This window comes from Colias croceus, chromosome 5, assembly GCF_905220415.1.
Source record: "Colias croceus chromosome 5, ilColCroc2.1".
In the NCBI taxonomy this organism is placed as follows: domain Eukaryota; kingdom Metazoa; phylum Arthropoda; class Insecta; order Lepidoptera; family Pieridae; genus Colias; species Colias croceus.
The window spans coordinates 10,298,075-10,324,830 of NC_059541.1; the positions used below are offsets into that span (position 1 = coordinate 10,298,075).

Genomic DNA, 26,756 nt, shown 5'->3' on the forward strand with positions numbered 1-26,756 from the left:
AAATCTGTAATTTTACATTTAAAAATGTATAAGTAAGTGTTACAACTGTGTTGTAAAAAGTATTAAACTAGTTAAAAATAATACTGTAAAATTACTGTGATTATGTATCCGTCCAAGTAAAGCCTCACTGTTATCTTTAAGGCTCTAAATTGTTTACATTCCGTAAGATAACTTCGTAGTTAGGTGTAAGTTTCATTTTTGACTGAATAAAATTTTGAAATTTATGAGGTGTTTTATTCTGTACCCATTTAATTGTATGATGTGTGAAATATAATATTGAATTGGTACTTGAAAATTACGTACACACTACATAGTATATATTCTAGGAGGTAGCAACGTTGACAAGTGAGCATTTTAGTATAGTTGGTTCTTTGATATGCTGTTCCTCTTGCTATTTCGGTTACAGTCCGGGCTGTCTGGCTGGCCGCAGTGGTTGCGTTTATTAGTGCGCATCTTATCTGCACAGGAAAATATCCTTAATTTAAAGTCATTTTTTAACGCGTAATTTTTAATCGTTTGCTTTTAGATAGATCCATTAGACATACATTTTTTATTGCAAGACGTGTTTTTCGTTGTTAAATAGGTGCCAGACGCAATTTTTATTTCAAAATAATTAAAATATCATCGAAATAAGTGAAATTCCATCAACATGAGTCCCAGTGAAGGATAAGTAATCACTGTGTTACTTATACTATATATAATATTCATTTTACTATTTACAGTTTTTTTGCAACAATCTACCGTATCGCCTCCTTTTTCTCAACGAACCTCAAATAGGACGTTAATGTAAACTTGATAAAAACCAAATATCATCAAGAAATTAAAGACTTTTTAACGGATTTTAAACGCGATTTATTCATTGTATTATTTTCCCAAGTCTTTAATTTCAAAATGTATAATACTCGCGTAAAATCAAACACTAGAAAATACAAATATCATCAAATTCATATTTATACCCAAAAGTGTAATAAATATGAAACCATCTATTAAAAATATTAGTTTACTAATTATTCAATATAAGTATTAAAAAAGGATAATATAATATAAATAATAAAGTTATTACTTACCTTTTAAGCGGACTCATGTTGATGTAATTTCACTTATTTCGATGACATTTTAGTTATTTTGAAATAAAAATTGCGTATGGCACCTATTTTACAACGAAAAAAACGTCTTGCAATAAAAAAATTATGTCTGATGGATCTATCTAAAGGCAAAATATTAAAAATTACGCGTTAAAAAATGACTTTAAATTAGGGATATTTTCCTGTGCAGATAAGATGCGCACTAATAAACGCAACCACTGCGGCCAGCCAGACAGCCCGGACTCTAACCGAAATAGCAAGAGAAACAGTATATCAAAAACCCAACTATACTAAAATGACTTTTTTTTAAACGTTGCTAGCTCCCGTACCAATAAAACAAAGTCGCTTTCTCTGTCGCTACGTCCCTTTGTAAGCTTAAATCTTTAAAACTACGCAAAGGATTTTGATTCGTTTTTTTAATAGATAGAGTTATTCAAGAAGGTTTTAGTATATAATTTATTAGGTTTTAGGCAAAGCGGGCAAAGCCGCGGGCGGTAAGCTAGTAAAATTATAAACAACAGATCGGAAAGCTTGACAAACAACAGCGTATTGAGGGAGCTATAAATGGCGTCCCATTTATAGCTCCCTCAATACGCTGTTGTCTTACAGCGCGTTATGAAGGTTCGAAACCTCGGAATCTTAGATTAAGGATTGGTCTCCGCGCGCGCTACGACTAGATACCGCCGGCGTACTCGAAAAATGCGGCAACTAAAACTACGCCGAAATCGGCGTACCCGAGCCAGTCGTGTCACAAGCATTGTGTGGAGAGGGCGTACCGATAGTTTCTAAAGATTTTGGACAAAACCTGAAGTAAAATGCCTGTTTGTGCCATAAAACTGTTTAAAAAAAATACAACAAATAATAAGAAAGACACTGGGATTACGTACCATCAGGAATAATCGTATTATTCAATATTTCACCTGTACTTTGAAAATGTTGTTTACGAAAATACGACGCCATTTAGTGTTGCCGTACTGCATATCCCAAAAACACACTTTTAATTTGAACTTATTTTATTCATAATGTTTTTTTTTTTCAATACTATTACTAACGCATATTACAAAAAAAATGATAATGACAATAATTTATTTCTGTTTAACCTTGTTTAACTGACTCATATATATGTTATTTTTTTTATTACCACTTTTTTACTTTTAAAAAACCTTTGTGATAGTATAGTGGCATCGCAAGTGGATTTGAGTCACATGTTCATGGGTTCGATTCCCGGCAAGGCCAAAATGAAATAAAAATATTTTTCAAACTTCTTTCCAAGATAGCCCATTTCCCATTTATGGGGTAAAATTTATGTAGCTGGCAGTACAATTCTTCACACACACTAGCGTCCTTACAAATCGCCTTACACACACTACAGAACTGAGTTGCCGCACTCACGGAGTTATTGTTTTTAGGCACAGAACACTAGTACTCCTAGCGGAGTTTTTAGGTGGAGCGGTATCTAGTCGTAGCGCGCGCGCGGAGACCAATCCATAATCTAAGCTCGGAATCATATTTGTCGAGGGTTTAAGATCTGAAAGGCATATCAGTAAAATAGTTTCAAGCTGTTTCTATCGTCTGAAGGTACTATATCGCCTGAAAAGGTATGTAAGTTTGGACATTAGGATGCGTCTGTGTGATACAATTGATTCTCTCCAATTATGGAGATATTATGTATGGTTACCTTCTATTAACTAGAACGAAGTAAGCGATTCAGCGGGTGCAGAATGCATGTGTTCGATTTTCCTGGCAAATACCACCTAGAAGTCATATTTCACCTTATTTAATAAACAAAGCAAAGACTTTGAATATGGAAAATCGACGTCGCATGCATTTTGCCTCCCTACTGTTTGGAATAGTGAAAAAGTCCATGGTTGTAAGTGTAGCAGATTCCTTTTTAACTTTTATTGCTTTGTTTTATCATATGGGAGCGTTTCATGTAACATTTTTTGATATTTTTAGTTTTATTTTTAAAAAGCTATTATTGTCATTTTATTTATTAGGTATAGAACTTTCAATATCAGTTTAATGTTTTTTGATATCTGTAAAAGTTACGGAATAATCGCCTGTACACACTTCACGATTACACCCTGTATATGAATATGTGTATGTATGTGTACTAAAGTATATTATTATGTATTCAAGCCGGAAATTAAACGACACCATGAAATGTGCTGCGATATACCCACAGTATGTTTTGTGGTTTTACTGTGCACTTACATCAAACGAACAAAGAAATAGAGCAAGAGCATTCTTTCGTGATCTTTTAGTGTAATCGCAAACTCGTAATCAGTATTGTTCAGTATTAGAACATTGCATATAATCTTTTCGAACGCACTAAGAACAACGAAAGAAGGCGCAAGTTTACACTAAAATAATTTGAGATATTAGATTGATCATTAGCTCATTTGATATAAATGCATGTACATTATATGTACATGGGGTACTCTTAAACTCATTTATACTTGCATTAAAATGAGAACATAAGATATTATGTTGAAAATGAAACACAAAAATAGTGATGAAACATTTATTTTCATTTGAAAGTATACCAAGTTGTAGTTACACGTCCGTTACTGAGATTCAAATGAAATAATAACAATTGGTAAATATTATACAAAACAACGGCTGGCCCGCCATTCGGCAAAACTTAATAATAATGGAATGATAACATAACAATCACATTTAAAATCGAATACAAACAATAATAATTGATTAAAATAAACATTTTTTTCGAAATTATTCCTTATACAATTGTATTTATAAAATCGTGTTTTATAGATTTTTTAAGAAATTTAAAACTGATTATAAACGTAACGTAACATCGAATAGCAGGTCTGCCGTTCGTCACTCCGTTTACTCTATAATCATCAAATATTGCCCTAATATAATTACCACTACCTATCTATGCCTTAAGTAGACAATATATTTATACAACTTAAATTAATGACAAGAAGAATAACTCAATAATACACCAATAATAAAACATAATTGTGCTAATACAATAGGGTTCTACGACCCGCTACGTTTCAAACGACTCGTGCTTCAGCTGAGTAAAGTTGAGTACAGATAAAGTAAGTTCCAAATGATCTAAGGAAAATCATTTCGCGGCATCAATTCCCATTTGTGTTACAAAAGTCAATAGTTTTATAAAAAAACCATATTCATCTGTACCCAACTCTATGCATCAAGTATACCGCAATTCCCCACATTTTAACGAACAAAATCAAATACTTAACATTGCAAACATTGAAAACTGAAAATTATATTGAAACGCTAAAAAATATAAAATAGTCGTATCGATAGGGAGCGAGATCGGCTTCACCAAATCAATTTGCTAAATAACGAATTTGGTATACGCTTCTCGAGAATGAAATTGCACCTAAGAAATGAGTAACAGTTTTGTAAATTTTCGTTGCGAAAATTGACTCAACACGTTAACGTAGACGATCTAAAAATGCAGTCTAACTCGTTTTAATACTCATATAAAAACTAATATCGACGGTCTAAATATTTCGTTGGGCTACATCTACACGCACGAGCGGCTCTGTGGCGGGCGAAAGCAATACGCGGTAAATATAAACATGTATAATACAATGGAACGGATAAAGCATCGGAATACAAACGCGCCGCGTCTCACGCAATAGGACTCTCTAATATATCATCGTGCTTATATTTCTCAATTTCAATATATTTTGATGGCCGGATACTTTTTGTCTGACGCTCGTCCGCTCTCGACTGATATCGTAGCTCTCGTTAAATATTTACAAATATATATAAAAATATTTAAAACATCAAAGACGCGATGGCACACGGTTGTAGAAGAAATTAAATATACATTTATGATATTTATAACGAACATAAATAAGGGAACGGCCGTCGCTCGCTACGAATAAATAACGGGTTCAACCGAATCGGCGCGGCGTTACACTAGTTACGAGGGAATGTATAAAAATTAGTTTCGACTATATCAATGTTAACTCCTCAACAATAAATACTATAAATCTTTGGTTTCATTTAGTCATTTGATTACAAAAAAGTATCGCTTCTCGTTCGCGGGACGAGCTAGGGCCTAGGTCCCGCGAACACTAAACTAGTTCATAAGAACGACACCTAGCAAACGTAGCTCACGTATTCATTAAATCAGTGCATATTATGAAAAATTGTGAAAAATCGATAGCGTCCTGTAATGGAGCGCTTAAAATTTGGCACCAGAAGATTCGGGTGTGGAGACGTCTGTCCCAGTGTTGGGAAAGTTTAATTTAAAAAACGTAGATTGAAGAACAATCCTTAGTAGCTGTTTCTTTAGTTTGAAAAACTGTGTATACCTTTGAAGATTTAAGTTTCCTCAACACTGGTCGAAGACATTTAATAATTGAACTGTTCTAAATTTCCTATACAAAATCTACGTTCATCAAATTATTAAATGTCTAACGCGATTCACACTCGTGTGTTACAATAGTTTTGTTGATTTATTTCCTCACATTTGAGTACGTCGAAATATTTTACATCAAATGGATGTATAAATTCGCCTTTTGCCCTCACATTTTTTACACATAGGAATGGCGAAATTGTTATTTTGGGCTATTTATTCCGCTAAGTTTATAATTCTAGAATATACTATGTATTACGTATATCATTTATATCTTTCTGTATAGTGTTTTTTACATAATATTATGAACTTAGATAATTTAAATATTTCAGTGACCATTGAATGATTATCGCTTTTCATTCGAATAATAAAAGTCTTTTACACATTTTGTTATATTATAAAACAAGACAAGGTCAATACGTAAATAGTATATCCCAGAATCACGTAGTGAATCTTCACGTTCCAGAACTTTCTAGAACATTACAGAGTGCGGCGGGGCGGTCCAGATGGTCGGTCTAAAATCGCACAGGGAAGTTTCACATTCCAGAACGTTCTAGAACATGATAGTGCGGCGGGTCGCGGGTCGCGGGGCGCGGGGCGCGGGGCGCGGGGCGCGGGGCGCGGGGCGGTGCAGGCGGTCGGGCGCCTACATGGGGTGCGAGAGCTTGGGCAGCGCGGCGACGACGCGCACGCGGTCGCTGAACTGCGGCGGCGGCGCCAGCACGGGCAGCGCGGGCAGCGCGGGCAGCGCCTCGGCCGGCTCCTCGGGCGGCGGCGGCAGCTCGGCCAGCGACACGGCGCAGCGCCGGCCGGGCGCGCGCGCCACGTCCACGCCCAGCCGCTCGGCCGCCGACCGGCCGCGGGCGACCCCCCGCACTAAGGCCGCAGTGGCCCGCTTGCGCGTCAGCGAGTTGTGGCGCTGCATGGGCGGCGGCGCGAGGCTCTCGGACGACGAGTGCACGGGCTCCGTGCTGATGACGTCGTTGCCCGACTTGACGGTGACGGAGCTGCAGAAGGACACCTTGTCGCGGCGCGGGCGGGCCTGCGCCTCCTGGTCGGACGACACGCCGGACGACGAGTTGTCGCCGTCGTCCCGCTCGCCGCCCAGCTCGTCGCCGCACGAGCGGGACGCCTTCAGCCGCGTGCGGATCTTCTGGATCTCGTCCACCGAGAACGAGTGCTGCATCGTGCCCGAGCCCGAGCTGCTGCCGCTGGAATAGGCATAGAATAGATATTAGTAATACCAGTGTTCATTTATGGTGAAGAAACAAGTATCAGCGGCGTAAACGAAACGAACATTATCCCGTTGTGTATCACATATAAGAAATAATGACAATGAAAACACAAAAGGACACTATGATAATAACACCCACAATGTGTAATATAAATGATGTATGACAAAAACAATATTTATTTCACAATAATACATAAGCATCCCCCGGCGATAAACTTGCAATAGTACCTTTATCGATATATTGACAAATTATAAATAATTGTAAATCTCCTCGTCATTTTCGATACAAATTGAAGCAAGGGAAAACATGGGCATCCTGGAAAAATGTATAAAAAACACTATAAATAAATTCTCAAATTATCAAATAAAAGCTCAAAAACATAAAATTATTTACCTTGTATTGCTATTGGCGCTAGTTTCCGCGACGGCAGTGGGTTCGACCTTGTGTTTGTGTTCTTCTTCATCAGATTCCGACATGCTGTAGTCTGGCTCGGGGATGGGAGGCGCTGGTGTCGAATTCTGAAAATAATAATTATTTTATGAACTTTATTTATGTACTTTATTGTTATCTATTAAAGTATAATATTATGTTATGTTAATAATTATTTTATGAATAAAAAAAAATCATCCCATCAAAAGTTCTAAGGTAAAAACAAACAAAAAAATGCTTGGGTGTACTAGTGTACACACGTAAGAAGTGAAACTTCTTTATGACCTTATTTTTCAAAAAATTATTAACAATATGCAACCTTACAGAAATACGTCGAATCACGCGTGGTAGGGATAAGAAAAAGATGGCGCGTAACGGAAAAATGTCACGCATAACGAAAAAATGTAACACAAAAAAATTTTCCAACCCCGATAAAGAAGTTTCACTTCAAAAATACATAAGAAGTAAGTTTATCTTCATACCTGTCTCGCAAACGTCTTGTGTATGGCAATAGGCTGCGCGTACTGGTGCGAGCTGTCCGCAGACATCGTGCGCGACCACGTGCGACCGCGAACACTTTGCTGGAAATTGAAACGTAGGCACTTGAGATAGGGTTGCTTTTTGATTGGATTTATATAATGGATTGGGAAGAGATTTTGTTAAGGAATTAACAGAAATTCAGCTGAGTTAGTTTGGCAAATAGGTTGGTTATATTTGGAAATGTTGCTTTATTTTTTGAAACGAAGTACCTTATCGCGCGTTGCGAAAGGGAAATAGACGGAATTAGGACCAAAAGTTGTAACGACACTTTTGGCATTGTTTTGCTAGTGAATCTGTATGTGTATTATATGCATGACGATAATATTGTCTGCATGTGTGACGTGCGCACAAAGATTTGTGCATGTATCTGTGCGCGCCTCAAGGTGTCGCTAGACGCTGATTTTGTGCCACTATGTGTGTGTACACATGGGTTTATGCGGGTACCTTGATACTGCATAACGATTCAGTCGTCGAACGATATGCGTCAGTTTGGGTGCGAGTGTGTACGCATACTTGTGTAGGTGCAGTGCATATGTGCATTAGAGCGTGAGTGTTTACAGACAGTGCGTTTGTGTGAGTATATTTACGCGCAACTTGCATGTGCATGTATGTATGCGTGCACACATTTATGAGAATGTATGTGTGTGTGTGTGTGTGTGTGTGTGTGCACACCTCAGGGTGTCGGTAGGCAACGGGCGCGAGGTCCTGCGGCGCGGCGTACAGCTTGGCGGGCGCGGCGGGACGGAACGTGGACGTCACCGCGTTGTGTTGTGGCTGCGGTGCTGGGCCTGTGGGTGGTGGGGGGACTGCGCCCTCTAAGGATAAAAACATACATATTCTAAGAACACTTCCGAAGAACACAGGATCTTACCGCAATAAGATATACATATTCAATTTTAAGTAAAAATTACCGAGATTGTCGGTAGAATAATGTCAATTTTGACAACACTGATTATTATTTGAAACACAGATTTGAAATTACATTTTTGGAAAAAAAATGGACATTTTAGTCAAAATTTATAGTTTTCTGACGAAAAATGAAGATCTTTATAATCCAAATTTCTACCGTAGTGAGAAAAATTTACATTTTTAATGAAAATTAAAAAAAAATATGAAATATTTTTCATTTTTATTAAAGACCTTAAAATGAGCTATAATTCTTCCGTTTAAAATATCACAAAATTCTCCATAGATTTTGAGATATTTGATGCAATATCAAATATCTCTTGTTGATGTGTGTATATTATAAATTTATAAAGAATATAAAAAATTCGATCACGAGGCGGGACTCGAACCTGCATCCTTTCACGCGGATGCCTGACCAGTCAGCCACTCGTGACCCGCCAGAGCGATTTATTCTATTCTTTCAGATTTGGACTGACCGATTGGCTTGGTTGGTAGTAGCCCTGCCTTCCAAGCCAGAGGTCGTGGGTTCGATTCCCACCCGGGGCAAATATTTGTGTGATGAACATAGATGTTTGATCTGTGTCTGGGTGTTGAATATCTATATAAGTATTTATTTAAAAATTATATATGTATGTTTATCAGCCATCTGGTTTCCATAACACAAGCGAAAGCTTAGTATGGGATCAGATCGTGTCGTGTGTAAAAAATTGTCCTGTAAATATTTATTTATTATTATTATGTGTCTGTGTGTATGTACCATGGTGCAGGTCGAGACTGGAGCGCGTGCGCGTGGGCGCAGCAGCGAGCGCGGCGGCGAGGTCGGGCGTGGAGTGGAACTCGCGCCGCAGCGGGGCGCCGTCTGCGGCCGGGCACGTGCTCGTGCTCGCCGATTTGCTCCATAGCTGCAAGTTATGTGTAACGATATGTTAGTAAAATTATTAGTCACTCCGGTCCGCCCCGGCTTTGCCCGTGGTACATATTTCGCAATAGAATGCCTATGTCCTTTCTCGGGTATCAAAATATCTCCATGCCAAATTTCATGCAAATTGGTTCAGTAATTTAGGCGTGATTGAGTAACAGACAGACAGACAGAGTTACTTTCGCATTAATAATATTAGTATGGATAAAAAAAATTTTTTTACTGTTTTCCAGTTAGTTCAGAAAGTAACAAAAAATATGATATATGAATGAATGAATACTTTATTGCACACACCAGATGAAATTGATTGAAAATGACGTCTCAATTTTATACATAACTAGCGGTCCGCCCCGGCTTCGCCCGTAGTACATATTTCGCAATAAAAGGTAGCCTATACATATGTTCTCTCTGAGGGTCCAAAGATTATCTGTGCCAAATTTCATCAAAATCGGTCATGTAGTTTATGAGCCTATTCATTACAATCAAACAAATAAAGTTTTCCTCTTTATAATATTAGTGTAGATAAATACTAGGTTTTAAATTATCATAAGTAATTATTATTTATTATGTAACATTTATTATATTACGAGCTATAGGTCTACCAGAATCTGATGGCATATTTTTATTTATGAAATAAAAGATTTTCATGTGGCAACTTATTTGACAACTATCAAATTGGTTGTCAAATTATTTGTCTTTTTTGCAGTTGATGAATAATTTTTAGGATTTTGTCTAAAAAATCTTCGAAAATGTCGAAAATGCCGCTGCGATCACAAGCGAGATGTGTTGTTTATATTGTTGATAAGAAAACATTCGATGAAGAAGGGTCCAACACATCACAATTTTCAATTTTGAAGATTTTATTGGTAAATTGGACTTACCCGTTTTGATACTTTAAATTAAAAAAATATTATATGTAGGTAACTATAATATTGTTTGTTGATTAGAATATAAACTTATTACAGGAGTTTCCAATACGGCTATTCTTCAAGTCAAAGCTGTCCAAGTCAATTTTATAATGTGTATCTGTTAATACTTACGAAAATAAACATAGTTTTATTTTATTTTTATTTTATTTAATAAAAAAATATAAGCAGTTTTGATCTACATTATCATTATATCGATATTTTCACATGGCATACTGGTAATAAATATACAAATATAGGTATGTGTAAATAATAATATGTATTACCTGTATACTGTATAAAAGTAATATGTATAATTGTACCTATATTATACATGTAAGTATGTACCTACCTACATAATATTAAGTGGATATCTCATTATTAAGTACAGTATTGTCCACTTAAGTAATGTGACTAATGATACTGAGGACAAAATAAAAAATAAGCAGTATCAAGATCGTTCAGTCCATTTTCCCTAGGGTTGCACACTCAAAATTTTGATTTCCCTAATTGCCATCAGATTCTGGTTTACCTATATATAGGATCATTTGTGAATGTCAGGGTACTTCTTGTTAGCGCTCTTGGTGCGTGTGTATACGCATTTGTACATATTGTGTTAGTGCAGTACGTATGTGCATTTGTGCGTGAGCGAGTGTGTACAAACAGTGCATATGTTCACACATATATATTTATCATATGCTTGTGCATATACATGCGTGTACTCATTTATGTGAATGTGAGTATGTGTGCGTGTACCTTAGCACGCGCCCGCTTCATATCAGCAACAGACGCGTAAACTCGTGAAGCGAGACGTGCGGGTGATGCTGCGGGTGACCCACTGCCATCTTGAAATGCGCTGCGAGTCATCATGCCACCGCTGCCACCGCTGAAATAAAAAAAAAATTTTTTGGAAAAAATATTTTTTACATACATTATTGAGAACCTCATTCACCTTTTCAAGTCACTTAAAGAGGACCACAAATTAAAGAAGTAATTATCTGTGGCGATATCCGTGTGTACTGTGTATAAAGGAAATTGGCTGTAAGAGGCTTATCGTATATGTCTCATTTATTTAGAACTGTATGGATATACAATTACAATATATATTATACTAAAATGCTATGGCTTTTAAGTTTCAGTTTTGAACGTAAGTGACACTATCACGTACTACCATACCATACTATCTATGCCGATTTTTAACCGACTTCAAAAAAAAAGGAGGAGGTTATCAATTCGGCCGGTATGTATTTTTTTATGTATGTACCACCGATTACTCCGAGGTTTCTGAACCGATTTACGTGATTCTTTTTACGATTTGTTCGATGCGGGATGGTGTCGAATTGGTCCCATCAAAATTTTATTCGGATAGGCCCAGTAGTTTTTATTTTATGAGCAATTTTGTCTGTATTTATAAATGTTGCAAGTGCAAGTTTGAAGTCGGATGTTTTTAACGCAGTTATCACTTGTTCTTACGCTAAGTTGTTCACTATAAAATATAGCTGTTCAAAATTAAATACTGAATCAACATACGTAGCATCAGCATCCGCCTGTCTCTGGAACAGCTCTTCCAGCTCTGCGGCTGTGATGCGTGAGGAGGCCGGGCGCTGTCGGATGCTTGCCGTCCGAGGGGCTACCGGGGTACCGAGACAAGGTGTGCCGTCTGGAATGTTAAGTAAGTTTATAGTAAAATTTGGTTTAAAATGTCTCTGAAGATTGTTTGTTACAAAATTCTGAATAAAAATATCTTGTAACATTGTTTACCATAAATTCTTTTGAAACACAAGAATTTGTGATAGTATTGTGTTAACTTCACTTCAGTATTGCCTTTTAAGTTTTTTAAATCTTGATAGATCTTTAGATAACTGAAAAAAACGACGTGTGGCACTCGGGGACTGCCGCGGTAAAGCTATTGCATGCTATGCCTTCAAGCCACACCTCCGCCCGTCGGAGTGGGGAGCGTGAGGTTTTTTCGTTACGAAATTTCTGGATTCGGTCCCCGCGCTCAAGGCCCGCGATAGAAGCTATGCAATAGCTTAAAAAAAATGTATCAAATTAACAAAAAACTAACTTACTATTACTACCAGGATGTAATTGCACGGATTCAGCAGATGATGATTTTCCAGCGACACTAAGTGGTTCACACGTTTCTTCTTTTTCGCCACCGTTTTCTGTAAATCGAGAAAATTACAATAAGTATATACCAAAAACATAATGCTTATGGATAATGATCAAACTTCCCTAAATATACATTAAGTAGGAGAACACATGGTCAACGATATAATTCCTTGATTTATGGTTATGTGAAAACCAAAATACATAATTTATAATACAAGTATTTAGTATTTAACCATCGAGTAAAGATAATATATTTTTAACTTTATAAGACACACTGAACACTTATTTTAGTAGAGCTAATGGTTTTGATAAAAATAAGAATTTTTCAGCAAAATGTAAATTTAAAAATGATTTCACATAAAAATAGGGACAAAATAAATATAAGTAAAATTAAAAAAGAAAACAACGTTGTTCATACCGAGTCCAGCGACCATAGATTTGGCTCTTGCTCTTCCCACGCTCAATGTAGTTCGCGGGTCACGCCGTGGAGGCGCCGGTGCGGGGCTGCGGCCTGACATACATACAAACAAACATGAGAAAGTTCATTCGTACATGCTAATTATAAATGTTCGGAAAACTTTTTAGAATAGAATTTTTTTTTGCCAAAGCGGTATGTTTTCTTTCTATTACATACATATCTCAACATTATATTAAATGAATATTTCTGCGTGCAAAAGCAAGGTAATAAGACAATTATTATTTGATTGATTCTTTGGATAAATATTTTATGCAAAATATGCGTTTTTGTGCCCAAGTTCATTGCTACACGTGCAATATATTCTTTGTTTTTATTTTTTATATACTTTAAGTAGGTACATATTGTAATCTATAATAACTTAAATATATAGAACGCAGAATACACTAATCTAAAACGGCATGCAAAAACACTAATAATACATTTTACACGGTACTATCATCAAAAATGGTCCTTCGAGTCGGATGTAGAGAAAAACCATATCGAAAAAAAAAAAAAAAAACTATGAATCCGGTAAAACAGACATTTACTACGATGAATCTTAAAATAAACTATGCATCGTTAGACATCTACTACGATGAAATATCGTCTGACATGAATGTTACATACCACCAGCAGCTTTTCGTGGTAGTGTTGCGGCGTAAGGCCGGCCGCTGGTGGACAGTTGACCCTGCGACTTGCTGGTCGGCACTGTGCATGTATTGTTCACCTCACCAACACCCGCTGCGAAGATAATTCACGTATCACTACCACATTTTTTTACGTTTTATGTACGCAAATTGTAACCTAAGAAATTTCGTCGCAGGGCCAAAAATTAATGTCGATGTACACTTAGTGGTAATGTGATGAAGTGCTAAAACAATTGGAACATGACTCAAAATCGAGTAACATTGAAACGTGCATTGAGAAATAACTAACCGTGAGAATGCAGTGAGACAACCGTCATAGACACGAGAGCGCCTGAACTGCGGATGAGTTCTACCACGTGCTCGTGGGACGCGCCTGACACGTCTTCGCCGTTTATCTGTAAGGATATGTGAAATTATTAATATGAATATAGTTATCAATTTCGACGAATTTGGACTGAAATGGAGGATTCTTTTTGAAATTGAAATATAAGAAGGTGAAACAAATTTTATTGAACAAAGATTATCGTGTGAATAGAAATAGTGATAGTGGTAGATAGATGAAGTGTCTTCTTGGAAACTGAGTGAGATGCATGGAATATCAAATGGGTTTAACGTCCAGCAGATAATAGTGGCTAAAGTGTCAGATGAATAAAGTGTTATGTGGCTAAAGCGTGTGTCATGTGAGTTGAGATGTGCATATTGTAGTGAAAATTGAAGAGCGTGTTTATGTATGTATGTCGAAATCTCTACAATTTTCTCTTTTTATCTGCTTTGTTCAACTGTAGTACATAGTTAATTTTTATAAATAAACTGAATTTTGGTTTTGCTTTCACATTAAAAATGTATTTACTTGTAAAGAGAACCGCTGGCTACAGAGCTACAGAGGTACAGAGCTCTTCTAGTTTAAGATTATGAGTACATAGTTATGTAAGGTATAATGTTTTGGTAAAAATATAAAGATTTTATTGAAGTTAACTTCTTTAGGCGCGATGGAGAAAAATGATGACAGTGAATTGTGTGATGCGCGCGCACACCGACACCTAAATTTAACAGAATGAAGATAGTTCTAGGTGGTATGAAAATTGATAATCATGTTCAAGTTGTATATTCTAGTATTTTTTTTCTATACGCCAAAGAAGTATAACTTCTAACGCGTGTACATAACTACACACACTCTTTTTTAGATAGATAGATAGATAGATAATACTTTATTGCACAAACACAAGATTAACATAAAACACAGAAATAGAACAAACAGATGCAAGTATGTACAAATGGCGGCCTTGTCGCTAGGCAGCGATCTCTTCCAGACTACCATTTACTTTTTATTATTTTATTTTAATAATTTTTTTTTAATATTTTCTTATAATAATATTGATGGTATAGAGGTTAATTTTTTTTTAAATATTTTCTTATAATAATATTGATGGTATAGAGGTTAATTTTTTTTTAATATTTTCTTATTATAATAATGATGAAATGGAGTCTCACTGCGAGCAGGAAGTCCCCCTTGCGCAGCCCCGCGCGGTCGGCCACGCCGCCCGCGTCCACGTCGTCCAGGTACTGCAGCGCGGGGCAGCGCTCGGACGGGCGCAGCTCCATGAGCGGGGACTGCGCCTTGGCGCCGCGCAGCACGAACCCGAAGCCGCGCCGCGCGCGGTGCAGCACCACCGTGCGCGTCTCCGTGTTGCCCAACCTGACATATTGTACAATTTCTTTCCGAATCGGTGGTAAATGTTAAAAATACTTATGTAATGACGATTCGAAAGTGCTACTAAATAGTAGTCTAATTGAATAAATAAATGTTTGAGTTTGAGTTTGAGTTTACGCTAAAATATAACCTACGATTGAAATTAATGATCGAAACTTATAAACAGGTTTTATTTGTTACTAGCTGTTCGCCGCGGTTTTACCCGCAGTGCTCAACTCATGTTGGTCTTAGCGTAATGATATATAGCCTATAGCTCTTCCTCGATAAATGGGCTATCTAACACCGAAAGAATTTTTCAAATCGGACCTGTAGTTCCTGAGATTAGCGCATTCAAACAAACAAACTCTTCGGCTTTATAATATTAGTATAGATATGAAGGAATATAATTTATTCATCTAATTTGCCCTTAGATATATTATTTCATGTTAATAATTTTTAACCTATAACAAAACTTAGATAAGTTTTAAACTTCTGTGCGTGAAGAATATACATTAAACTTCGTAAGTCAAATTTCTTTGTAATTCTCTAATGTGTGTGAAAACAGGAGGTTATCAGCCAATATTTGTCTCATATAATACGAAAATGAATAAACTTACGTTTTCTTAACCCTAGGAGCGGTGGCGCTGTAAGTTTTACTGAGCCCGACTTCCCGGCGGCCACTCACTCGAGAATGATGGACTGTTCCTGATGAAACTACCTGAAAGGTTAAGTGTTTTTATTAGGAAAAACATATTAATATATTGTTTAAAATAAAATATTTATTATATACCTTTTGAAGATAATATATAGGGGGACATTTTATATGGGGATGAGTGGTTAATTGTATGTTATTCAAGAAATTTTATTTCAAATATGTATCTGGAAAGTTAAAGAACACAGTGAGGTCCGGAATTAACTAGATAGTACAAGATCCCGGGGCCTTCAGACCTCATATATTTTCTGACGGATGAAATGTTGGTTATTGGATAGTGTTAGTACGTGCTACCATCGTACGTCTATCCGCTAGCTTGGCCAATGAGCCAATTTCCAGATATCAGGTGATAAAGGTTCATAAAAACAGTACTTTCTTCACGTATTTTCTCATAGTTGATTTTCACATAATATGTTATAAAATATACTGTTAAAATAAGATGTCAGTACTCCCAGACACTTCCCGTGGGCCAAATTGCTGAATAGACGCTTTAAAGCTCTCAAAATAATTAAAAGTCATCGAGATAAGTGGAATTCCATCAATATGAGTCCCCGAAAAGATAAATAATAAAATACGTGTTGCACTCGGGGACTGCCGCGGTAAAGCTATTGCATGCTATGCCTTCAAGCCACACCTGCGCCCGTCGGAGTGAGGAGCGTGAGGTTTTTCGTTACGCAATTTCTGGATTCGGTCCCCGCGCTCAAGGCCCGCGATAGAAGCTATGCAATAGCTTAATAACATGTGTGGCAATTCACGCAGTCTTTATTTGTTCTTAAACCCATTGAGCCCCAAGCGGCCCGATCGGTCCCAGACACAATAGATTTTCTATTGTGTCTGTGGTTCCGGGGCCTGAGTTACTACAATGAAATATTTTTTTCAATTTACGAGTACCTAATAAAAAAAATCAAACACTATTTGTATAATAAATATTATGTATATAACGCACCTGATGCAAATGCGCATTATGTCGTAGTCTCACTTCTTGCACGCAATGCGCGGGGAACAGCCCGCTCGCGCCCGACCCGCGCACGCGGCCTTCTAGGTAGCCCTCGTCTGTTGAACCCGTTACTGGAAAATGTTATATATTATGTAGGTTACATAATTTTTGATTAACAAAATTTTGTATAGAAACGACATTCTTTATAGTTTGGTAACTACACAATCAACAGTCGCTCAGGAAAAAATACAGTTTTAAAACATACAAAGAGGTTTTAAGCATTGTAATTTGTATTGAAATGCTGTAAATTGTGTATATTCATAAAAAATGGACAAATTTTAAAGTTAATACGACATGACTTGATTCATAAAATACCTTGTGTAATAATTATATGTGTCATTAATCATTAATGATGTTTTTTATTTACTTGTGAATGTTTATGACATTAATCACAATGGTTGTTAGTATGCCTTAAAATATCGCTGCCTTAGCATAAAGGAAAAGAATCTGAAAAAGTGTCATCAGATAAAATAAAAATTAATTTTTCAAATTACACGTAAAACCATAAATATCTTATTGTAAATTTATAATTTAAATTTATTGTAAATTTATAATTTTAAATGTTATATAATTATTTATAAATGGTAAATTTGTATGTTTTAAGATCCAGTTATAAAGTTTTCAATTTTTGTTTGTTTTGACTTTGCCTTGTAAAAATCTGCAAAAATAACCAATTTCATTAATTATTTCCACCACACACCTTCTATGATATCCCCCTGCGTGAGTCGCACATGCCCGGGCGCGGCGGGCTCGTACGCCTGCAGGCACACGAGCGTGGCGGGCTGCAGCGAGCACGTGGTCGTGTCCGACGTGCTCGTGCCCACGCCGCTCGAGTCCGAGATGATGTCGCTCGTGTCGCCCAGGCTCTTATCTGTCGACAGCCGCTCGATAGCAACGCGTTTGGGTTCAACATTTTTTAAAGGTTAGTTTTGAGTTGTGACTTTAAGGTTAGGTTTGAATTGAAAAAAAGGAATTATGAAAAAAAAACACCGACACACAGATTTAGATTAATTGGATTGTTAATTTACAAAATGAGACATCTAACGTTCACGTGCCGCATAAATTAAACGGGGCAACACTGAGAGCACAACAAAGATCTAAAACTCTCGGCTCGTCCTCGTTCGAAGCGAAGCGAACGGTGAGAACTAGAGACATGCGATGACGTGTGCGGTGTGTACGGTGTGCGGGGAGTGCGGGTGATGGTTGCGGCTCACCCGTGACGGTGCTGGCGTCGTCCTCGTGGCTGGGGTGGCTGGCGTCGCTGAGGCTGGAGGAGGCGGAGGAGAAGGGGCGGTCGCTGCAGGGCGAGGGCGCGGCGGGCGCGCGCAGCAGCGCGTCCAGCTCGGGCGGCAGGCGCGCGCTGCTCGCCAGCGACGAGCGGTCGCCGGCCCACCAGCCCCACGCCGAGCGGCGCCGCGGGTTGTAGCGCGGCGGCCCGCGGAACGGCACTGCAACCCGCGCTCTATAGCCCCCGATCGCACACAACACCCCCCCACATATACCTGCCATATATACGCGCGCCCCCATATCTAGCCATTCGATATATACAACCATCACCGTTATGAAAAGCAATGATATATTCCGATTGATGAATGATGGCATGCAAGAAACGTATGAATAAATTATAAATTCTATTAAATGCTTATATTTCATAAATAAATTATTACACAGTAATACACCCCATTATAAAGCATATAAATTAAATAAATATACTAAATCTATTACTAAAATATTTACAAATATAAAAAGTAATTTATATCAATAATAAAACCTAATTCTTAATGTCTAAAACTTACATAATATAATATGAAGCACCAGTGAAAGCCATGCAATATTATTTAAAGAATGTATAACTCACCAACTTCTTCGGTTTTGTAATTCTTTATAACTTCAGCTAATTCTAAATTTCCTGCTATTACAGCAACCTGGAAGTATTATGTTTAAAAATATAATAACAGGCAAAATATTTTCAGCATTTAAAACTCTAAAGTTAGTTCATAACCATTCATTTTGAAAATTATGCGTAGTTGATAAAATAATCGTCAGAAAACTATTTCATATTCCAAAAATTTCAAAGATTATTAGATCTGCATATTTCCATTCTGCCTACCTGATAAGGGGTCTGATTAGCGAAGTTCAAGGATTCCTTATCGCAGCCCCTGAACAACAGTTGCCGCGCGCACGAGTCCTGCGCGTTCACCGCGCACACGTGCAGCGGCGTATTACCAGACGCGTTCCGACTGTTCATGTCTGCGCCGTAGAACAGCAAGTGGTCTAAGTGCTGGACCAGACCGTTTCGACATGCCTGGAATGTACGAATATTTTGTTTTACTACAATGTTATGCGTAAATCGTGAAGTGAAGATGCCATTTATAATACCTACTCTTATTGCTAGAACAGAAAATAGGTAAATGAATAATGCCAAGGTTTAAATTTAAAAAACTTAAATTTTCATTCCAAATTTAAATTGCAGATTGAAATGTATATTTTATAGTGGTAGTAACTTTATAGCAGAGACATTGGTGAGATTTGTGTACATTTAACCCATTGAGCCCCAAGCGGCCCGATCGGTCCCAGACACAACAGATTTTCTATTGTGTCTGTGGTTCCGGGGCCTGAGTTACTAAGAGAAAGATAGGTAGGAAACAAGTACCTGATGAACTTCCTGCCACCCTTGTAAATCAGTAGCTCCAATCGTAGCATGATCATGTAGTAACGTTTCACACAATAATGGATCGGTTTTGTTCGTCACGGACAGATATAAGGGCGTGAGTCCCTTGCCATCTTTGTAATTCGGTGACGCGCCAAGTTCTAGGAGCGTTTTGACAGCTTCTAGAGAGTTCTTTTCGACGGCTCGGTGCATGGCGGTGCTGCCATCTTTAGTCCGATAGTCCAGGAGAGCGCCGCCATTGACCAGCGCTATTAGAATTTTGGCGGGAGTTTTTAGGCCGGCCGCTATTGATAGAGGTGTTTCTGGAATGAGAAGTTGGTATATTATGAGTATGCGTAGGTAGAGAAATACAAGAAACATAAATATTAGTTTATATTATAATTTATAAATAAGCTAAAAGAGAATAACAAGTGAACTATTATTTAAGTTTATTTTTTATAAGTTTTATTTTAACATTCATCTTATATTTGATTCTCTAAAACCGGTTTAACTTTAACAAAATCTTACTCATAAAAAATCTATAAAATGAATAAATACATATCTACTTATTATATAAGGCAAAATTTTGTTAAAATATAAATAGACACATGTAAATTATACTCTCTCCTTGTCTGAGACGGTTTTTACTATGGTAGTCTACGCTTTCATGCTAGTAGCCATCACAATGTATCCAAGCTAAAAAAAAAAAAAAAAACAAAAACACGACAATATCCGGAACGCAACTGTCAAACTTCATTACGTTTTTTTGTGCGCAAGCCGTCACAGTAAAATTTTGTTTCATTTTATAAAAATGAAAATTTCATTTAAAAACACGTGTATTAATTACTAATACTAAGTTTTAATATCATGTTTCACTGGAAATTGAATAAATAGTTGGCTAAATCAAGTGCTACAAGCTTATAAATGCAAAGGAAATCTCACAATGACGAGTGCATTAAAGGTACATAAATGGATTGAATTCTTACTAACGTTCAAGGGGTAAGTGATACATTGCATATAAATGTGTTTTTGGTAGTCAAACCAAGATATTAACGTTGTTTTATCAAAGAATATCATAAAATATTGTGTATGAACCGGTTTAGAGGTTATGTTTATGTTATGTTTAGGCATTGCAACCTGTTTGTACATGTCAACATGACATGAGTGTTTTTCTAAACGAAAAAGCGGTTTTTTTGTTAGGTTCGCTAAATTCGTACACTAGTCATTTCCGTTTCCTGAAAAATCTTTCTCATTGTACCTACGGTTCGCGCGTGTTTATTCTCTCTTGTGTTTGCGTTGCAAAAATCACTGTCTTAAAATTGTGAAGTGAAAATGGGGAAAAGAAAAAGATCAGATTCCTATTTCCATGAAGATTTGTGGAAGAAATTAAAAAAAACTGGAAAGAAGATTGAAGAAATGTGAAGGCAGAACTGATAGAGACAGAGAGTCAAGTTCAGGGACTCCTCCTCCTTCTCCTGTTGAATGTACTGAAGACTGGACAGGTAATATTGTTTAACCAAATCATCCTACCTACTTCAAACGACTGGATAACTGTGGTAGACTTAGTACCTATTAAACTAGTGTACAGGCCCAATACTAATTTTTGACTTAGCGCTACCACTAGCAAGTAGACAATGTCAGTTATATACATTTCAGCGCTATCACCTAGTGGATAGACAGTGTCAGATATATACTTACATTTCAGCGCTATCACCTAGCGGATGGACATTTTATTCTTACTTTCCTACTTCAAACGACTGGATAACTGTGGTAGATTTAGTACCTATTAAACTAGTGTACAGGCCCAATACTAATTTTTGACTTAGCACTACCACTAGCAAGTAGACAATGTCAGTTATATACATTTCAGCGCTATCACCTAGCGGATAGACAGTGTCAGATATATACTTACATTTCAGCGCTATCACCTAGCGGATAGACAGTGTCAGATATATACTTACATTTCAGCGCTATCACCTAGCGGATAGACAGTGTCAGATATATACTTACATTTTAGCGCTATCACCTAGCGGATAGACATTTTATTCTTACTTTACTACTTCAAACGACTGGATAACTGTGGTAGATTTAGTACTTATTAAACTAGTGTACAGGCCCAATACTAATTTTTGACTTAGCGCTATCACCTAGCGGATAGACAGTGTCAGATATATACATTTCAGCGCTATCACCTAGCGGATAGACATTTTATTCTTACAGTTACAAAAGACATTACCAAAACAATCTACAACCACAGCCTGACAGAAATGTTTGTTTCCTAAATAAATAAAATCATATAGTAGTATGAGAAATGAATAACATTTTTTTTTTAAATATTATTTACAGTCGAAGATATCCCAGAGGAGCTTCTGTTAGCCCTGGGCAAGGAAGGTGAGAAGGAAAACATTGTTGGCGGGGAGATAAAGCAGCAGCTGACAGAACGGTGGACAAACATCATTCATCAGGGACTTGGAAAAGAGGCCAGAGAAAATTTAACAACAAAATACCCCTCGCCAACAAATTTTATGGCAGCTGTACCGCCTGTCTTGACTGAAGCGATAGCAGCTGCTATGAATGAAGCCAGTAAGAGGCAAGACAAACGAATAGTTTTCTGTCAGGCGTTAATAGGTAAAACAATGTTGGCATTAGGTAAGGCACTTACCTGTGTCCTTAAGGGCAATATTAATACTAAAGAAATTGTCATGCAGCTAAACGACTCTGCTAAATTTGCCGCAGAAGTACTTCAAGCCCAAGCTCCAGCCGACAACCCCGAGACAAATATCGCCGATACTAGAGGTACATGCCAGTAAACTGAAATATTTTTCTCATAACTGGTTAAAAATTACCAATGACCCGGTAATCTTACAATGGGTTCAGGGATACAATATCCCACTTAATTTTTTCCCTCCAGAGCATACAGGACCCCATCAGTCTTGGTCTAACAAAGAAAAAGAAATTATTTAATCGGGAATAGAAAAATTAATAAATTTAGGTGCTATATATCAATGTGAATATGTAGTGGGCCAGTTTATATCACCAATATTTGTAATTCCAAAACCAAATGGTACATTCATGTTTATATTGAATTTAAAAGAATTAAATCAATACATTGATACATGTCATTTCAAATTAGAAGACATAAGAACAGCATGTAAATTAATTACTCAATACTGGTATATGGCAAAATTAGATTTGAAGGATGCATACTTTAGTGTGGCTATTTCAAATGAATCAAAAAAGTTTTTGAGGTTTAAATTTGACAATAAGTTGTATGAATTTAACTGCTTACCTTTTGGGTTTATGCACAGCTCCTTTTGTATTCACAAAACTTATGAAACCAATATGTACTTACCTTAATGTTAAAAATATTGCCCTGACATCTTACTTAGACGATATACATAATATATTTTAACTCATCAAAAGAACTATGTAGGAAGGATATGGAGATTTCGTGCACTTTGTTTCAAGATCTAGGTTTTATCATTAACTTTGAAAAGAGTATTTTCACACCAAAAGAGACATGTACTTACCTGGGCATAATTATAGATTCAAGATCAATGTCATTATCAGTACCTCTAGAAAAACAATTATCTATAATAGAAAAAGTTAATTATTTTAAGAGAATTAGGTCTTGTAAAATAAGGAAATTTTCTTAACTGTTAGGAAAATTTACTACAGTTTGTCCAGCTATACCCTATTCATGGGTATATACAAAACTTCTAGAAAGGGAGAGATATCTTGCTTTAATTAAAAAGGAGAACAATTATGATGAAAAAATGAAATTATCAAAAATAGTTACTTCTGAATTGGAATGGTGGACAAAGTACATAGATAGATCTAACCCGATTCAAAATTATAATTTTTCTCTAGAAATTCAGACAGATGCTTCTACCACTGGCTGGGGAGCAGCTTGTGGTACAGAGCGAGCTTCAGGTTCATGGTCCTCCACTGAGAGGCAAAACCATATCAATTTCTTACAAATTAAGGCAGCTTATCTAGGACTTCAATGTTTTACTAAAGACCTAAGTCATTGTGAAATCTTACTCAGAGTGGATAACACTACCTACAGCAGTAACATATATTAACAAAATGGGTGGTGTTCAATTTCCTCATTTAAACGAAATGGCTAAGATCTTTTGGCAATATTGCGAGAGAATAAATTCAAAAGAAAATTTTGAAGCTGACTTTGAATCAAGAAAAATAAACTAATGATGAAATTGTACAACAATTTGGCTGCCCAGAAATCGATTTATTTGCCTCTAGAATTAATAACAAATGTAAGAAGTTTGTCTCATGGAAACAAGATCCTGAAGCGTTTGCTGTAGATGCATTTACTGTTAAATATACTCTATTTATCTTTTTTTTTATGCATTTCCTCCTTTCTCATTAGTTTTAAAATGCATTAGAAAAATACAATCTGATAAAGCAGAAGGTATCTTGGTATTTCTTTTATGGAAATCCCAAGCCTGGTTCCCCATGTTACAATGTCTTCTAGTTGGTAAAATGTTAATTTTCGAACCCAAGCAATAATATCAAACAATATGATAGCTCTCTTAAATTATGGTGGAGTTTTTGTAATAGGTTTAAATTAGATCCTTTTCAAACTTCAGTCCCATTTATATCAGGTCATTCATATCATTCATATCATTTGTATCAGGTGCCTCATATGGTACCCTTAATACCACTAAATCAGCTATTACATTAATAATGGGACTGAAAGTTAGTGCAGATGATAGAATAATAAGATTCTTAAAAGGTTTGCTTAAAATGACACCACCTAAACCAAAATATAATATGACTTGGGACCCGGGCTTAGTATTAGAATATTTAGGTAAAAATTATACTAATGATAATTTGGACTTACAAAGGGCTACTAAGAAATTCGTTATAATGTTAGCTCTTACTACGGGACATAGGGTTCAAACCCTGTCCCTAATAAAAGTATCTAATATAAAATTTACACAAAGCGGAGTTCAAATTAAAATTCCAGACATTATAAAAACGTCAAATAAAAATTCAGTTCAACCAATGTTACATTTGAAGTCGTTTACGGAAAAAGAAATTTGCCCGGTAGAAATCATAAAAATTTATTTAAATGCCACAGAAAACTTAAGGCAAAACATTAATCACCTGATTTTAACATTTAAAAAACCATATAAAAAGGCTTCATCTCAAACAATAAGTCATGGATAAAATCTGTATTGTGTGAATCTGGGTCTTAGCATAGACCTTATTCGTAAGACCGTTGGATGGTCTAGAGATTCTTCTGTATTTGCTAGGTTTTACAATAGGCCTATAATAGAAGATCCTTTATCTTTCTCTGATACTATTTGTAATCGCATCCTATCAGTACAAATATTTAAGAAAAACTTGTTTCTAGTTATAAGAATATTTGTAATATTTTGTAATAAATTTGATTTATTATAAATGGTTTCATTCACAACTCATGAATCTTTAAACATCTACCATAGTAAAAACCGTCTCAGACAAGGAGAGAGTATAATTAAATGGTTAAACGAACTTACCTGTAAGTGAAGTTCTACCATAATTATACGAAGCTCCTTGTCTGAGACGGTACCTGTTCCCACCCTACCCACCTCTGACCAAGTCTGAGTTGTTCATGAAACTTCTTGCTTTAAAAGTAATGAAGTTTGACAGTTGCGTTCCGGATATTGTCGTGTTTTTGTTTTTTTTTTTTTTTTTAGCTTGGATACATTGTGATGGCTACTAGCATGAAAGCGTAGACTACCATAGTAAAAACCGTCTCAGACAAGGAGCTTCGTATAATTATGGTAGAACTTCACTTACAGGTAAGTTCGTTTAACCATTTAATTATACGTGGCTCATAAATTATGAACAAAGCCAGAATCTTTAGAAATATACCGATTAAAAATGCATTTGCATAGAATTGTGTACAGTCGCTTTCAAGGTTAGAGCATCAATCTCGGATTATACACGGTTTAATTGATACGATTCACAATGTAAACCGACTGCTTGCAACACGGAAATGTCAATTTTATTACTGAATACATAAGTGTGTTATTACTATAAATGGCTCTATAAAGAGGGTATTTATCATTTAAACAATAGTGTGTAAGTTATTAGATGAATAGCTTCTGTTTGCGAGACCACGGTTAAGTAGGTAGTGATTTATTTCACGCTCGTGTACACATATTGTTTATGGAAATGTATTGAAATTCATAGTGTACCGAGATGAGTGGAAATGTTTTAGAAATGGAATTTATAAATAATACAAATAAATACGTATTACCTAGTTGTTTAAAGAGATTAAAGTTTTACCTTTATACAAATAAGTATATAAATTCGAAACAATAGGTATGTAAAATACTTGAGTTTTTTGTATAGAAAAAGTTTTTGTAAAGAAACATATCTGCCTGAATGTAGAACAAAGGAAAATTTTATGGAATATGTATTCTAATTTCTAGATAAGAGTTTTTTTACGAATACCAAAAATCTGTTGGTATGGTAGAGTCTTACAAGTGAGAAGCCACAGATATGAAATATGCCTACAGACAACTGTTTATAAGCTTTGGTTTTGCAAAAAGCAATGATTACATGTATTTACACTGATTGGATTTCCAAACAAACTTCCATTAGCTTTAGTGATTTTATTGTTTCGTTATCAAACATCTTATCAATCTCATACTTGAAGCAAACAAAAGTAAAATATCGGTGAAACTATTACGGGTCAGTGTGTTGCATACAATCGAGTGAATGATCACAATACGTGGTTTTTTATATTGAAACTCAGGGACAGATATTATAGTTCCCACGTACGTTTTCATTGATATGCTAAAAGGAGAAATTAATCACTTGATAGGTTCTAAGAAATCATACCCTTATTTGTCTATAATTTATCTGTTTTAATAAAAACAAATTAGTTTGATTTAGATATCATAGTAAAATGAAACAGAGTGTTATTTATAGCTTATAGAGGTAAGATGTAGGTACGTACGTAAGATGATTTAACCTAAAAGTATCTATTTGTGTAGCGGTATTCTCAAAATTAACTCCCATATTAGGCTTTCATTGTTAAGCCTTAATTAGACCGCAATGTGTTTCTGCTTTATATAATACCCATA

General features: G+C 36.2%; 1 protein-coding gene and 1 long non-coding RNA gene across 11 annotated transcripts in view; one reads left to right on the top strand and one right to left on the bottom strand.

Moving 5' to 3' along the window:
• Positions 1-3,595: 3,595 nt before the first annotated feature.
• Positions 3,596-26,756, bottom strand: part of LOC123692144 (SH3 and multiple ankyrin repeat domains protein 3) — a 156,323-nt gene continuing 133,162 nt past the window's right edge. For 4 of the 10 annotated variants that reach the window (XM_045636829.1, XM_045636828.1, XM_045636830.1 and 1 more), the window contains 19 exons: positions 19,657-19,976; positions 19,114-19,308; positions 18,862-18,928; positions 18,218-18,451; positions 17,704-17,874; positions 16,953-17,074; positions 15,912-16,012; positions 15,096-15,300; positions 13,894-13,999; positions 13,585-13,698; positions 12,919-13,011; positions 12,458-12,553; positions 11,916-12,045; positions 11,142-11,271; positions 9,319-9,463; positions 8,328-8,470; positions 7,598-7,696; positions 7,080-7,204; positions 3,596-6,662 (listed from right to left, as the gene is read on the bottom strand). In XM_045636829.1, coding sequence (XP_045492785.1) covers positions 6,098-6,662; positions 7,080-7,204; positions 7,598-7,696; positions 8,328-8,470; positions 9,319-9,463; positions 11,142-11,271; positions 11,916-12,045; positions 12,458-12,553; positions 12,919-13,011; positions 13,585-13,698; positions 13,894-13,999; positions 15,096-15,300; positions 15,912-16,012; positions 16,953-17,074; positions 17,704-17,874; positions 18,218-18,451; positions 18,862-18,928; positions 19,114-19,308; positions 19,657-19,976 — 3,161 coding nt within the window. In that variant the 3' untranslated portion in view covers positions 3,596-6,097. Of the gene's footprint in view, positions 6,663-6,913; positions 7,002-7,079; positions 7,205-7,597; positions 7,697-8,327; positions 8,471-9,318; positions 9,464-11,141; positions 11,272-11,915; positions 12,046-12,457; positions 12,554-12,918; positions 13,012-13,584; positions 13,699-13,893; positions 14,000-15,095; positions 15,301-15,911; positions 16,013-16,952; positions 17,075-17,703; positions 17,875-18,217; positions 18,452-18,861; positions 18,929-19,113; positions 19,309-19,656; positions 19,977-26,756 lie in introns of all 10 variants that reach the window. The other 6 variants (XM_045636834.1, XM_045636833.1, XM_045636836.1 and 3 more) reach the window with 5 other exon arrangements.
• Positions 20,381-25,463, top strand: LOC123692150. The gene is made up of 2 exons (XR_006751493.1): positions 20,381-22,281; positions 22,362-25,463. It is a non-coding gene; the product is annotated as an uncharacterized LOC123692150 (long non-coding RNA).